Source organism: Scyliorhinus canicula, chromosome 31 (assembly GCF_902713615.1).
Source record: "Scyliorhinus canicula chromosome 31, sScyCan1.1, whole genome shotgun sequence".
Classification (NCBI taxonomy): domain Eukaryota; kingdom Metazoa; phylum Chordata; class Chondrichthyes; order Carcharhiniformes; family Scyliorhinidae; genus Scyliorhinus; species Scyliorhinus canicula.
Genome location: NC_052176.1, coordinates 7,735,849 through 7,752,371, shown reverse-complemented (window position 1 = coordinate 7,752,371; position 16,523 = coordinate 7,735,849). Strand labels below are relative to the sequence as shown.

The 16,523-nt window shown below is 50.2% G+C and overlaps 1 protein-coding gene across 1 annotated transcript in view; it reads left to right on the top strand.

The window, feature by feature from the left end:
* LOC119958851 (pyruvate carboxylase, mitochondrial-like) overlaps positions 1 to 16,523 on the top strand; it is a 130,998-nt gene that overhangs the window by 65,588 nt on the left and 48,887 nt on the right. The window contains exons 6-8 of the mRNA XM_038787355.1: positions 564 to 709; positions 1,134 to 1,251; positions 9,529 to 9,680. Coding sequence (XP_038643283.1) covers positions 564 to 709; positions 1,134 to 1,251; positions 9,529 to 9,680 — 416 coding nt within the window. The remainder of the gene's footprint in view (positions 1 to 563; positions 710 to 1,133; positions 1,252 to 9,528; positions 9,681 to 16,523) is intronic.

Sequence of the window (16,523 nt, the reverse complement as noted above, 5' to 3'; positions counted from 1 at the left end):
GGCCTGGATAGAGTGGACGTGGAGAGGATGTTTCCACGTGTCGGAAAATCTAGAACCAGAGGCCACCATCTCAGACTGAAGGGACGATCCTTTAAAACAGAGACGAGGAGGAATTTGTTCAGCCAGAGAATGGTGAATCTGCGGAACTCTTTGCCGCAGAAGGCAGTGGAGGCCAAATCACTGAGTGTCTTTCAGACAGAGATAGATAGGTTCTTGATCAATAAGGGGATCAGGGGCTATGGGGAGAAGGCAGGAGAATGGGGATGAGAAACATATCAGCCATGATTGAATGGCGGAGCAGACTTGATAGGCCGAGTGGCCTAATTCTGCTCCTATTTCTTATGGTTTTATGATTAACAATGACGCAAAGGGTAATGGGGATCGTGGGTGTGAAAGGCATTGACATGTCCAATCAGCACGATCGTGTTGAATATGGGGAGCCTGCTCGACGGGCTGAATGGCCTCCTCCTGTTCCCATGCTCCTGTGAGAGCCCCTCGGTGAGGGAACACCAATCTTTGTCATGTCCGGCTGGAACATCTGTCTGTCCTTTTTCCCCGCTCAGGTGTGCCAGTCGTGCCAGGCACCTCCAAGCCCGTGACGTCCCTGGCCGAGGCCCAGGAGTTTGCCAACACGTACAGTTACCCGATCATCTTCAAAGCTGCCTTCGGAGGCGGCGGCAGAGGAATGAGAGTAGTTCGCAGCTATGAGGTAAGCAGGCGTGGGATTACCAGACGCGGCCTTCAACCGCAGAGCAGCGACGGGAAGCTCAAACACTCGCACCCGTCCCGTTTCCCGGACTGCGAATGAACAACTCCAGGCACCAAAGAGAGGGGCAAAAGCCAGAGACATCGAACGGTTCCTGGACTCCGCCTACCGTGCTAAATTGCCCCTTAGTGCCCAAAGATGTGCAGGTTAGGTGGATTGGCCGTGCTAAATTGCCCCTTAGTGTCCAAAGGGATATGGGCCAAAGGCAGGTATATGGAGATAGGCCACATGATCTCATATCATGGGGAGCGGGTAAATCGGACCGGAAAGCTGGGGAAAGGTGCTGGTGTGACAGGGGCTCAATCGCGCGGGTCTGTTTTTGAGCGATTGAAGCGCGAGATGATCTGTAAACTTCTTGTGAATGCAGGAGCTGGAGGACAACTACCAGCGAGCTTACTCCGAGGCGCTGTCCGCATTTGGCAACGGGGCCCTGTTCATAGAGCGGTTCATCGAGAGGCCCAGGCACATCGAGGTACAGATACTTGGTAAGTCTGTCGTCTGAGAGAAATGCTGGAAATACTGAGCAGGTCAGGCCGCAACTGGGGAGAAAGGAACATAGAACATAGAACATAGAACATAGAACGATACAGCGCAGTACAGGCCCTTCGGCCCTCGATGTTGCACCGACATGGAAAAAATCTAAAGGCCATCTAACCTACACTATGCCCTTATCATCCATATGCTTATCCAATAAATTTTTAAATGCCCTCAATGTTGGCATGTTCACTACTGTTGCAGGTAGGGCATTCCACGGCCTCACCACTCTTTGCGTAAAAAACCCACCTCTGACCTCTGTCCTATATCTATTACCCCTCAATTTAAGGCTATGTCCCCTCGTGCTAGCCACCTCCATCCGCGGGAGAAGGCTCTCGCTGTCCACCCTATCTAACCCTCTGATCATTTTGTATGCCTCTATTAAGTCACCTCTTAACCTTCTTCTCTCTAACGAAAACAACCTCAAGTCCATCAGCCTTTCCTCATAAGATTTTCCCTCCATACCAGGCAACATCCTGGTAAATCTCCTCTGCACCCGTTCCAAAGCTTCCACGTCCTTCCTATAATGAGGCGACCAGAACTGTACGCAATACTCCAAATGCGGCCGTACTAGAGTTTTGTACAACTGCAACATGACCTCATGGCTCCGGAACTCAATCCCTCTACCAATAAAGGCCAACACACCATAGGCCTTCTTCACAACCCTATCAACCTGGGTGGCAACTTTCAGGGATCTATGTACATGGACACCGAGATCCCTCTGCTCATCCACACTACCAAGAATTTTACCATTAGCCAAATATTCCGCATTTCTATTATTCTTTCCAAAGTGAATCACCTCACACTTCTCCACATTAAACTCCATTTGCCACCTCTCAGCCCAGCTCTGCAGCTTATCTATGTCCCTCTGTAACCTGCAACATCCTTCCGCACTGTCTACAACTCCACCGACTTTAGTGTCGTCTGCATAGAACAGTACAGCACAGAACAGGCCCTTCGGCCCTCAATGTTGTGCCGAGCCATGATCACCCTACTCAAACCCACGTATCCACCCTATACCTGTAACCCAACAACCCCCCCCCCCTTAACCTTACTTTTATTAGGACACTACGGGCAATTTAGCATGGCCAATCCACCTAACCCGCACATCTTTGGACTGTGGGAGGAAACCGGAGCACCCGGAGGAAACCCACGCACACAGGGGGAGGACGTGCAGACTCCACACAGTGACCCAGCCGGGAATCGAACCTGGGACCCTGGAGCTGTGAAGCATTTATGCTAACCACCATGCTACCCTGCTGCCCTCTCGTGTTTGAGGTCCATCAGCGTAACCTGGGCAATGCTCAAAACACAGAATTATCATTCAACGTATTGCGTTGCAGACCCATTCACAATGAGCAATACCGCTCACTATTGTACGGTTTAGGATGAACTGAGTGCATCACTTATTGAAGGAGTCATCCAATTATACGACTCCCCTGTTTCTGTCGCTTCGCCTCACAGATGTTTACTTTATACGTATTTGTCCACTTTCCTTTGTTAAGTTATTGTTTGATATGCTTCCCGCTGCCTCTTCAGGCAGCGCCTTCCAGATCATATTCGCTCACTTCGCAAAAAAAAAAGAGAGCTCCTCATTAGAGGGATGGGGCACAAGGAAGTGCTGAGGGTTTTGGCCAAGGTTGGTATCAGGGGCTTGGGGCATTGTGGGGGATAGTCCGGGCGAGAAAGGGAGGGACTATTTCGCGGGCCGGCTCCGGAGCGGCCACGATCCCGGCAATTCTCCGGGCTGTATCAGCAGCGAGAGCCGGCTGCTCTACATTGCCTGCCTACTAGCCCCTGGCCAACATCGGTGGAAGATCGGTGGCCGTTTTACACCACTTTTTCTGTCGTAAAACGCCACCGTTCCCACGACGGCGTGGGGGACATAACCTGAAAATTAGAGAATCCAGCCCATGATCCAAGAATAATAATGATAATCTTTATTATTGTCACAAGTCATAGGGGCTGGTTTAGCACACTGGGCTAAATCGCTGGCTTTTAAAGCAGACCAAGGCAGGCCAGCAGCGCGGGTTCAATTCCCGTACCAGCCTCCCCGAACAGGCGCCGGAATGTGGCGACTAGGGGCTTTTCACAGTAACTTCATTGAAGCCGACTCGTGACAATAAGCGATTTTCATTTTCATTTCATTCATTCAAGTAGGCTTACATTAACGCTACAATCCCCTCGTCGCCAGATTCCGGCGTACATTCGGGTACACAGAGGGAGAATTCCGAATGTCCAATTCACCTGACAAACACGTCTTTGAGGTCTTGTGGGAGGAAACTGGAGCACCCGGAGGAAACCCACGCAGACACGGGGAGGAGAACGTGCAAACTCCACGCAGACAGTGACCCAAGCCCGGAATCGAACCCGGGTCCCTGGCGCTGTGAAGCAACAGTGCTAACTCCTGTGCCTCTCCCAACTTGATGGGCCGAATGGCTCCCATGCCTTGTGGTCCCACAAGCCTTGCTGACTATCCTGGAATAATCTTCTCCCAACCGGAGACTCATTCCGTCCTTCAGAATTCTTTCCAATAATTACCCTCCCACCGATGTTCGATAAGAGTTTATGCTCCATTCCTTTTGAAATAACGTTCCATTTTTCTTCTATGGAATCCACAGAAGAGTCCACACGGGAGGGGTAATAAAACTGGTCATTTATTATATAAGTAGCTATTTACGCGGTGTGCACAGGTCCCGGTCGGGACTTCTCGGCTCGGCTCCCTCCCGGGCTGGGTTTTTATACACCTTCGCTCTGCCGATGGGGCAGTGGGGAAGCTCGTACTCAGTGAGACTCGGGGACACTAATTGGTCTCCCTGTAGGTCTCGTGCGGGTCATAACACCTTCCCTGTTACCTGCTGATCTTGTAAATCACTTTTTATGATTTACGCACAAGGACCCCCCCAAAATCCCCCTGCGCTGCAACTTTCTGCAATCTCTCTCCATTTAAATAATGCTCAGCTTCTTTATTCTTCCGACCAAAGTGAGTAACTTCACATTTTCCTGCATTACATTCCACCTGTGAGTACCTAAGGCAGCACCTTCCAAAGTGGCGACTTCCACCATCGAGAAGGACCAGGGCAGCAGGCACATGGGGAATACCGCACTAGCTGTAACTTCCCCTCCAAACACTCACCGTCCCGACTTGGCAATACATCGGCCGTTCCTTCGTTGTGGCAGGGCCGAAATTGTGGAGCTCCCTTGCTTAATCGTCTCTATGACGCAGCCCTGGTCCTTCTGGATGGTAGAAGTCACCAGTTTAGAAGGTGTACTGCCTTCTTTTTGTTTTTTAAATTTAGATTACCCAATTATTTTTTCCAATTAAGGGGCAATTTAGCGCGGCCAATCCGCCTACCCTGCACATCTTTGGGTTGTGGGGGTGAAACCCACGCAGACACGGGGAGAATGTGCAAACTCCACACGGACAGTGACCCAGAGCCGGGATTCGAACCCGGGTCCTCAGCGCCGTAGGCAGCAATGCTAACCACTGTGCCACCGTGCTGCCCTGTGTACTGCCTTCTTAAGGACAACTCGGGATGGGCTCACACCCCGAGGCTGGGTCAAAGCAAAACTTTGCTGCTGTAAGTTCCACCTACCTCCTTTTGTGCACTGCAACCCTCGCCAGATGTACCCTGTCCTTTTACTGATCCGCTCCAGTTTCCTGTCACCCACTACGCAAAACCTCAAGTCCTTTTCTTTGTCCACGCAAACCTCCATGACCTGATCCATCCTTACATTGCTCCTGAATGATCCATTGTTGTCATTCAAACCCTGACTTCCCTTGTCGTCTTCCTTCAGGAACACACACACATACACCGACGTACGATTTAGGAGCAGGAGTCGACCATTTCAGACCAGAAGACACAGGAGCAGAATTAGGCCACTCGGCCCATCGAGTCTGCTCCGCCAGTCAATCATGGCTGATATTTTCTCATCCCCATTCTCCGGCCTTCTCCCCATAACCCCTGATCCCCTTGTTAACCAAGAACCTATCTATCTCTGTCTTAAAGACACTCAGTGATTTGGCCTCCACAGCCTCCTGCGGCAAAGAGTTCCACAGATTCACCACCCTCTGGCTGAAGAAATTCCTTCTCGTCTCTGTTTTAAAGGATCGTCCCTTTAATCTGAGATGGTGCCCTCTGGTTCTAGTTTCTCCTACCAGTGGAAACATCCTCTCCACGTCCACTCTATCCAGGCCTCGCAGTATCTTGTAAGTTTCAAAAACATACCCCCCCTCATCCTTCTAAATTCCTACAGACCCAGACTCCTCAACCGTTCCTCATACGACAATCCCTTCATTCCAGGGATGATTCTTGTGAACTTCCTCTGGACCCTTTCCAAGGCCCCAGCACATCCTTCCTTAGATACGGGGCCCAAAACTGCTCACAAAGCTCCAAATGGGGTCTGACCAGAGCCTTATACAGCCTCAGAAGTACATCTAGTATTCTAGCCCTATCGACGTGAAAGCTAACATTGCATTGACCTTCCAAACTGCTGATGGAACCTGCACGTTATCCTTTGTCTCCTCTTGCCTGCTGTGCCATGCAATAAGATTGTGGTTGATCTGACTCCAGTGTCAATGTGCTATTCATTACCGTCTAGGACATAATGACTTTGTGAATGGAGTTGCGAGTTAAACATGTGACATTGATTATCTCATAAATACAGCCGGCTCGAGCACTTTAGTGTGAGAGCTTCTTGTGGGTTACTAGCCATGGGGAAGTTAGACCATAGGACATACAGTGCAGAAGGAGGCCATTCGGCCCATCGAGTCTGCACCGACCCACTTAAGTCCTCACTTCCACCCTATCCCCGTAACCCAATAACCCCTCCTAACCTTTTTGGTCACTAAGGGGCAATTTATCACGGCCAATCCACCTAACCTGCACGTCTTTGGACTGTGGGAGGAAACCGGAGCACCCGGAGGAAACCCACGCACACACGGGGAGGACATGCAGACTCCGCACAGACAGAGACCCAGCGGGGAATCGAACCTGGCATCCTGGCGCTGTGAAGCCACAGTGCTAACCACTGTGCTACTGTGCCGCCTATAGTTCTTCAAACTAAAAGACCAGAGTGGATTGATCCACCGTCGCCCCTGGTTGTAAGTAACAACCTCAATTCCACATTCCGCCTAACCCCCCCCCCCCCGATTAACCTTTGACTCCCTGGTTAGTCAAGAGCCCATCTACCTCGGCCTTCAAAACATTAATCGATCCTGTCTCCACCTCTTTCCGGGAAAGAGCATTCCAGAGATTCATGACCCTCTGAGCGAAAAAATTCCTTCTCATCCTAATCCTAAATGGGAGGCCATCAGGATCTTGGATGTTTCAATAAGATCACCTCTCAATCGTCGGAACTCCCATGGATACAGGCCCTGCTTGTGGAACCTTTACTCTTAAAAAAAATAATCTTTGAGATGTGGGCGTCGCTGGCTGGATCAGCATTTATTGCATTTTCTTATTTCCATGGAATTCCTACAGTAGAATTCGGCCCATCGAGTCTACACTGACCCTCGGAAAGAGCACCCTACCTCAGCCCAGTCTCTCGCCCTATCCCCGTAACCCCACCCAATCTGCACACCTTTGACACCAAGGGACAATTTAGCACGGCCAATCCACCTAACCTGCACATCTTTGGACACTAAGGGGCAATTTAGCACGGCCAATCCACCTAACCTGCACATCTTTGGACACTAAGGGGCAATTTAGCACGGCCAATCCACCTAACCTGCACATCTTTGGACACTAAGGGGCAATTTAGCACAGCCAATCCACCTAACCTGCACATCTTTAGACACGAAGGGGTAATTTAGCACGGCCAATCCACCTAACCACATCTTTGAACACTAAGGGACACTTTAGCATGGCCAATCCACCTAACCTGCACATCTTTGGACACTAAGGGGCAATTTAGCACGGCCAATCCACCTAACCGGCACATCTTTGGGCACAAAGGGGCAATTTAGCACGGCCAATCCACCTAGCTTGCGCATCTTTGGGCACAAAGGGACAATTTAGCACGGCCAATCCACCTAACCTGGATATCTTTGGACACTAAGGGGCAATTTTGCACGGCCAATCCACCCAACCTGCACATCTTTGGACACTAAGGGACAATTTAGCACGGCCAATCCACCTAACCTGGACATCTTTGGACACTAAGGGACAATTTATCACGGCCAATCCACCTAACCTGCACATCTTTGGACACTAAGGGGCAATTTAGCACGGCCAATCCACCTAACCTGCACATCTTTATACTGTGGGAGGAAACCAGAGCACCCAGAGGAAAACCACGCAGACACGGGGGGAGAACGTGCAGACTCCGCACAGACAGTGACCCAGCGGGGAATCGAACCTGGGTCCCTGGCGCCGTGAGGCAGCGGTGCTAACCACTCTGCCGCCGTGCCGGCCGTATTACCCTTGACCTGAGTGAACTCCGGAGGGCATTTCCCGAAAAACAACCACATGGCTGTGGACCTGGAGTCATGTGTAGGCCAGACCGGGGTGCGGACGGCAGATTTCCTTCCCAAAAAAGGGGGCCATTAGTGAACCAGATGGGTTATTCCGACAATCGGCAATGGTTTCGTGGTGGCCATTCGACTTTTTAATTCCAGATGTTCATTGAAATATTAAAATAGATTTCTCCATCTGCCATGGTGGGATTTGAACTCCCATTCCCAGAGATATCTCTGGATTGCTGGATTCCCCCAGCTCCCGAGTGAAACTGTACTGAACAGTTTCCAATGCATTGATTCCAAAGTCTTCATCCATCTCGATGCTGATCTCTGGAATTTCTCCCCAACCCTATCCACCTCCTAGAAGCTTCGCGAAACGCGAAACAGGTTCCTGCTCGCTGCTTCTAACCTCGCGTTGCCTGGCACCCGTTTGTAAAGCACACCGTAACCTTCTCTTTAATAATAATAATCTTTATTATTGTCACAAGTAGGCTTACATTAACAGCGCCATGAAGTTACTGTGAAAAGTTACTGGGGCTGGTTTAGCACACTGGGCTAAATCGCTGGCTTTTAAGGCAGGCCAGCTGCACGGTTCAATTCCCGCTCCAGCCTCCCCGAACAGGCGCCGGAATGTGGCGACTAGGGGCTTTTCACAGTAGCTTCATTTGAAGCCTACTCGTGACAATAAGCGATTTTCACTTCATTTCATTTTCAAAAGCCCCTAGTCACCACATTCCGGCGCCTGTTCGGGTACACGGAGGGAGAATTCAGAATGTCCAATTCACCCAACAAGCACCTCTTTAGGGACTTGTGGGAGGAAACCCACAAGGGCAGGTTGGGCAGCATGGTAGCATGGTGGTTAGCATAAATGTTTCACAGCTCCAGGGTCCCAGGTTCGATTCCCGGCTGGGTCACTGTCTGTGCGGAGTCTGCACGTCCTCCCCGTGTGTGCGTGGGTTTCCTCCGGGTGCTCCGGTTTCCTCCCACAGTCCAAAGATGTGCGGGTTAGGTGGATTGGCCAGGCTAAATTGCCCGTAGTGTCCTAAAAAAAGTAAGGTTAAGGGGGCGGTTGTTGGGTTACGGGTATAGGGTGGGTTTGAGTAGGGTGATCATTGCTCGGCGCAACATCGAGGGCCGAAGGGCCTGTTCTGTGCTGTACTGTTCTATGTTCTAAACCGGAGCGCCTGGAGGAAACCCACGCAGACACGGGGGTGGGGAGAACGTGCAGACTCCGCACAGACAGTGACCCAAGCCCGGGAATCGAACCCGGGACCCTGGCGCTGTGAAGCAGCCGTGCTAACCACTGTCAATACGTTAATGGGATGTGGGCCTCGCCGGCTGGGCCGGCATTCATTACCCATCCCTGAGGGCGTTGAAGAGTCAGCCACATTGCTGCGGGTCTGGAGTCACATGTCGGCCGGATCGAGTACGGTTGGCAGATTCCCTTTGTGACCTTCGTGATGGGCTTTTAAGGACGGCCGACAATGGTTCCCCGGTCACCGTTAGACTTTTAGCCCCAGTTATTTTAAAAATTGAATTCAAATTTCACCATCGTGGCAGGATTTGAACCTGGATCCTCAGCGAGTGACTCTGGGTCTCTGGATTACTAGTACCGCCACACCTTTGCCGACCAATGTCCAAAGCCGCTGCCGCCAGCACCCGATCGCTGATTCGGGTCGGGGCGAGGCAGACCCCAACCCACAGCTGCACGTAATGAAACGTCGGGGCGTTTCCAGCGACTGAAACCTGTGCTTGCTCTCTCTCTCAGGCGACAAATACGGCAACGTGATCCACCTATACGAGAGAGACTGCTCCATCCAGCGACGTCACCAGAAGGTGGTGGAGATCGCTCCTGCTGCCCAGCTGGACCAGCAACTGAGGGACCGACTCACCTCCGACGCCGTCAAGCTGGCTAAACGGGTAAGGGTGGCTCGCTTCCGCATGCTCATGGTGTTTGCTCGTTATGCTCTCCTTAATTTGCTCTGTTTTAATTACCTTTGCTCGAGAGTCGCCAGGTATCCTTTTGGTACCGCCACAAGGTTCAAAGCCGAATACTGATCAATGACTCGATACACCAGTTAGTAAGTTCGAAATCAATGCTCATTTATTTACACTCACAGTCAATTATTACTCATGCACAAACTCTACTCACTAAACTACAACTACTACTAAAGACCTATACTTAGCTTCGGGCGCCCACTCAGTCAGAGGAACAATGGCCGGAGTTCTGATGCTGCTGGCTTTGAACTGGTATAGAATAGTAGCTAGGAGCGCCTATCTCGTAGCGTGCTATGACTTGGAACTTACTTGGCTGGTGCTTGGCGTGTCTCTCGTCGCTGAGAGCCAAGGTTGAGACGATGATGAAGAAGAAGAGAGCGATCTGTCTTGGGGGCTCCTCTTTATACCCCAAAGGGGCTTCGTGCCCTTTTTGGCGGGCCTTGAACTTGACCCCAATTAATTGGACCATGTCCTAATCATTTGTATCGATTCTCTCCAATAAAGGAGTCGTTCCTCGATCGCTGGGCGGGCCCTAGGTAACCGTTGGTCTGCCTTTGTTTTAGTCTCCATTGGCGCCGGGGAGTCTGCCCTGGTACCGATTGCTTAAATGTTTCTCTTTTGTCCCCGGAGATAGCTCATTACTTTGCTAATGGCTTGTAGTATCGGTTCTGTCTGGGAGCTGCAAGTTCCAATCCACAGGCAAACCTTGCACCTGCTTGTTTTCCTAGCACTGTCCAATTTTCCCTGTATGCTTTGCAAGTGTCCATTTTGAAATTGGGACGTGGCCACCCCAGGTGGCTACAATGGGGATCAGGGCTGATCAATTGTCCTTTGGTTATTCTGGTGGTTCGCTCTGCCCTGCAAGGGGGCAGACACTGCGGAGCAGAGTGATCAGCAGCCCCCCCCCCCCGTCAATAACGCCTGGAGCCTATTACCATCTGAGTTACACACTTCGCGGTATGAGATTGGATTGACTGAATCAGTTGAGGGGGGGGTCCCCTTGAGCCATTGGCGATACTGTAAAATGGAGATCCGAAATGAAATGAAAATCACTTATTGTCACAAGTAGGCTTCAATGAAGTTACTGTGAAATGCCCCTAGTCACCACATTCTGGCGCCTGTTTGGGGAGGCCGGTACGGGAATCGAACCGTGCTGCTGGCCTGCCTTGGTCTGCTGTGAAAGCCAGCGATTTAGCCCTGTGTACTAAACCAGCCCCTAAAAATCCACACACACCACCCCAAATGGGACTCGAACCCACAATTCCTGGCTTAGGAGGCCAGTGCCTTATCCATTAGGCCAGTGGGGCTATGTTACATATCAGCGTGAGTGCTTCCGCGCTGACTTCAGTGAGTGTCCGACAACCAGCGGCTGATCCCACTTTTCCCCACTGTGCGCTCTTTCCCCCAAAGTTCCCTGATTTTGTGGGGAATGCTGGATATTCCATCAGGAAATCATTGGACCAAATTTGCAGAGACTTCAGAGTCTCCAAATCATTCCCCGGAACGCACGAGGCGATGCCATGTGGCACGGATTTTGCGACATCCATTAAAGGAGATATGCTGCCTCCCTGGTGTTGGCTACCGCTTAGTTGGGCACTCCCTCGCCTCTGAGTTACAATCGAGTCCCGCTTCAGAGCATTCTGCACGTAATGCAGGTCGTGCTGAGGGAATGCTGCACTGTCGGAGGTGCCATCTCTCGGATGTGTTGTTGCAATTGTACAGGGCCTTGGTGAGGCCACACCTGGAGTATTGTGGGCAGTTTTGGTCTCCTTCTCTGAGGAAGGATGTTCTTGCCTCGAGGGAGTGCAGCGAAGGTTTACCAGGCTGATTTCCAGGGTTGGTGGGACTGTCATATGAGGAGAGATTGGCCAGGTTGGGATTGTTCTCGCTGGAGTTCAGAAGAATGAGGGGGGATCTCATAGAGACTTATAAAATTCTAACAGGACTAGACAGGGTAGATGCAGGGAAGATGTTCCCAATGATGGGTGTGTCCAGAACCAGGGGTCACAGCCTGAGGATTCTGGGTCAACCATTTCAGACAGAGATGAGGAGACATTTCTTCACCCAAAGAGTGGTGAGCCTGTGGAATTCATTACCACAGGAAGTAATTGATGCTAAAACGTTGAATATATTCAAGAGGCGGCTGGATGTAGCACTTGGGGAGAATGGGATCAAAGGCTAGGGGGAGAAAGCAGGATTAGGCTATTGAGTTGGATGATCAGCCATGATCATGATGAACGGCGGAGCACTCGAAGGGCCAAAAGGCCTCCTCCTGCTCCTATCTTCCATGTATCTATATATATTACGATCCCGGACCACACCCCAACAATTGCTGGGATACCAGACAAAAAAAACAATATTTTATTTAATCTGTAAGACTGTGTGGAAAGAATACTTTGCTCGAGGAGTGGTTCCACGTACAAATAGGTATATAGTACATTAAAACAAACTTTATTATCAATACAGTATCAAACTAACTTGATCGTCATACAATAAATAACTTACAATTACTAGTTAAACAATGACGACCAATAAAAATGAAATACTTTGACTTCTAACTGCTATCTTTTATCTCCAATCAAGCAAACCCCACCTCAGGTCAAAATCCACTTTTAAATACAGTGAGCCAACACAAGGTTACTTGCAGTACAGAGATGTCTTGGAGAAACTGCTTTTAGAGAGAGAGGTCCTTCAGGAAACAGCCTGCATATTCTTGCCTGTGTCAAACGACTGTTTTAACTTCCCAGCATTTGGCAAAAAACCGTCCGGTTCCGTTCACAGCAAAATCTAAATTGAAACTCAACACCCGATTGCTTCAGTCCCTGGCTCCTCCCATTTATTACATCATCTATATCCCATTAACTGGGTTATGACCATCTTGCTAAGGCTAACTAAAACCCCTCAATGATCTAAACCCCAGAGAGCCTTCTTTCTATAAACAAAATTCCATTAGTCCTGTTCAGGTGAACACTGTACATGGTTGGAATGAATGATGATCTTACTTTTACGATGCTTTAATTACCCCCTCTGTAGCCACAGTGCCTGCCTGTCTTTTAAACCAGGACTTCTAAAAACCTTACTGCTGTAGATACTTACACACACTAACCTTAGGGGCAGCACGGTAGCATGGTGGTTAGCATAAATGCTTCACAGCTCCAGGGTCCCAGGTTCGATTCCCGGCTGGGTCACTGTCTGTGTGGAGTCTGCACGTCCTCCCCCTGTGTGCGTGGGTTTCCTCCGGGTGCTCCGGTTTCCTCCCACAGTCCAAAGATGTGCGGGTTAGGTGGATTGGCCATGCTAAATTGCCCGTAGTGTCCTAATAAAAAGTAAGGTTAAGGGGGGGGTTGTTGGGTTACGGGTATAGGGTGGATATGTGGGTTTGAGTAGGGTGATCATGGCTCGGCACAACATTGAGGGCCGAAGGGCCTGTTCTGTGCTGTACTGTTCTATGTTCTAACCCAGGCTTGTAACCATTATTCCATCAGTTACATATGCAATATATATATATGAAATTCCTACATTCATAGATGTGATTTTAAACCTTGTCTGTCCTCTCATATGGAACATAGAAAAGTACAGCACAGAACAGGCCCTTCGACCCTCGATGTTGTGCCGAGACATGATCACCCTACTCAAACCCACGTATCCACCCTATACCCGTAACCCAATAGCCCCCCCTTAACCTTACTTTTTAGGACACTACGGGCAATTTAGCATGGCCAATCCACCTAACCCGCACATCTTTGGACTGTGGGAGGAAACCGGAGCACCCGGAGGAAACCCACGCACACACGGGGAGGACGTGCAGACTCCGCACAGACAGTGACCCAGCCGGGAATCGAACCTGGGACCCTGGAGCTGTGAAGCATTTATGCTAACCACCATGCTACCGTGCTGCCCTCGTGCGGACATTAAAGATCCCGTGCACACCATTGAAGATGAACAGTGGAGATCTCTCCGGTGTCCAATGTTCATCCCTCGTTTGGCGTCCCAAAAGGAGATGGCCACTGTCACGTTGCGACGTGTGGGGGACTTACTGTGCACCAATTGGCTCCAGAGTTTCCTGTTGTGTCTGCGAAAACCCTCAGGCACTTCGACCAGTTTATCGTTCAAGGGTTTCATCCAGGTGCCCTGACCTGCGAGAAATAAGCACTCACGGTGCAGGGGGTGAGGATTGGCTTTGCTCAGCGGAAGCAGAGAGTAGGGTAAAGGGGTATTTTTCTGGTTGGCAAGATGTGACAAGGTTGTGGAAGCAGATACATTAACGGCGTTCAAAAGGCGTCTCGACAAATACATGGTGTTTTGGGCCAGGGTTTAGAGACCCCCAAAGTGTATCATGGAGTTCACCTGACCCACGACTTTTAATAGATTGTGGGTATGGGGAGCACACGGGCCGACTTTACAGGTGTGATGCAACAGAGATCTAAATTACTTTTCAAATACAACCATGAATCCAGTTAACACTTTATAATTTGGGCAGCACGGTAGCATGGTGGTTAGCATAAATGCTTCACAGCTCCAGGGTCCCAGGTTCGATTCCCGGCTGGGTCACTGTCTGTGCGGAGTCTGCACATCCTCCCCGTGTGTGCGTGGGTTTCCTCCGGGTGCTCCGGTTTCCTCCCACAGTCCAAAGATGTGCGGGTTAGGTGGATTGGCCATGCTAAATTGCCCGTAGTGTCCTAAAAAGTAAGGTTAAGGGGTGGGGGGTTGTTGGGTCACGGGTATAGGGTGGATACGTGGGTTTGAGTAGGGTGATCATGGCTCGGCACAACATCGAGGGCTGAAGGGCCTGTTCTGTGCTGTACTGTTCTATGTTCTATGTAACACACAGTAAACATCTTAACAACTATCAACACCATTAATCCCGAAATACAATATTCTATAAGTAATCCTTCATAACTTTCCTCAAAACATCCATAAGACCAAAATACCCTTTTTACAGAAAGACAGCAGGTTTAAATTCTCTACAGAAACAGGTATTACTTTGAAATCCTCAAATGATCAGGAGACAGTCTTTAGATTGCAGAGAGGGAGACTGCAGAGAGGGATCACAGCGTTGTTCTTGCTGTGACTGCAGCTTCTTCAACTCTAAAAACAAAACTAAAACACTCAGACACACCAGACTTTTTTGTTCAAAGAGAAAGTAAAAGCAGAGTCACAGCTCAGCTCCACCCACGCACTGACATCACTGCAGCTATTTGATAAACACCCATTTCTCAAAGGTACTCTCACATGACAATGGATAGGATGGGTATAGAGGGATACGGCACAAGGAAGTGCTGAGGGTTTGGGCCAAGGGTGGTACAAGACCGATACAGGCTTGGAGGGCCGAAGGGCCTGTTCCTGTGCTGTTTTGTTCTTTGTGACACGTGGGGTGCCAAAGGCGAGGACCATAACTGCTGACAACCTGTATCTATGACTTGGATGAAGGTATTGAATATATGTCCAAAGATGTGCAGGTTAGGTGGATTGGCCGTGCTAAATTGCCCCTTAGTGTCCAAAGATGTGCAGGTTAGGTGGATTGGCCGTGCTAAATTGTCCCTTAGTGTCCAGGGGTGTGCAGGTTAGGTTAAGAGGTTACTGGAACAGGGTGGGGAAGTGAGCTTGGGTGGAGTGCTCTGTCAGAGGGCCGGCGCAGACTCGATGGGCCGAATGGCCTCCTTCTGTGCTGTAGGGATTCTATGATATGCCTGTTAAATGTGCTGAGGACGCAAAGCTAGGCTGGACAGTAAAGGGACTTCCGCCGGTTTAGTGTGCAGTCAAACATTAGGCAGTTGGAGTATCGTGTGAGAGAATGCCAACTTGAGGGCAGCACGGTAGCATGGTGGTTAGCATAAATGCTTCACAGCTCCAGGGTCCCAGGTTCGATTCCCAGCTGGGTCACTGTCTGTGCGGAGTCTGCACGTCCTCCCCCTGTGTGCGTGGGTTTCATCCGGGTGCTCCGGTTTCCTCCCACAGTCCAAAGATGTGCGGGTTAGGTGGATTGGCCATGATAAATTGCCCGTAGTGTCCTAAAAAGTAAGGTTAAGGGGTGGGGGGTTGTTGGGTTACGGGTATAGGGTGGATACGTGGGTTTGAGTAGGGTGATCATTGCTCGGCACAACATCAAGGGCCGAAGGGCCTGTTCTGTGCTGTACTGTTCTATGTTCTATTACTTGGGCAGGAAGAATAGAAAAGCAGTGGCCTACTTAAATGGAGAGAGATTGCGGAACTCGCAGTTCCTCGTTGGTGTAGTGGTTGGTATCCCTGCATGTCACACGGGAGACTGGGGTTCGATTCCCCGACGGGGAGCTTGCCAGCCGTTCCGAAGCTCCACTGGAATCCTTTTGGGCAGGCAGGGTAGCAGAGCGGTTAGCACTGTTGCTTCACAGCGCCAGGGTCCCGGGTTCGATTCCCGCCGTGTCTGCGTGGGCTTCCTCCGGCCGCTCTGGTTTCCCCCCACAAGTGAAGAAAGACGTCTTGTTTGGTGAATTGGACATTCTGAATTCTCCCTCCGTGTACCCGAACGGAGGCCGAAATGTGGCGACGAGGGGATTTTCACAGTAACTTCATTGCAGTGTTAATGTAAGTCTGCTTGTGAAAATAAACATAGAACATAGAACTGTACAGCACAGTACAGGCCCTTCGGCCCACAATGTTGTGCCAAACTAGTCTCAAACGAAGATCAAATCAACCTACTCCCAATCATTCTAGTGCACTCCATCAGCCTATCCAATAACCGCTTGAAAGTTCCTAAAGTGTCCGACTCCACTATCACAGCAGGCA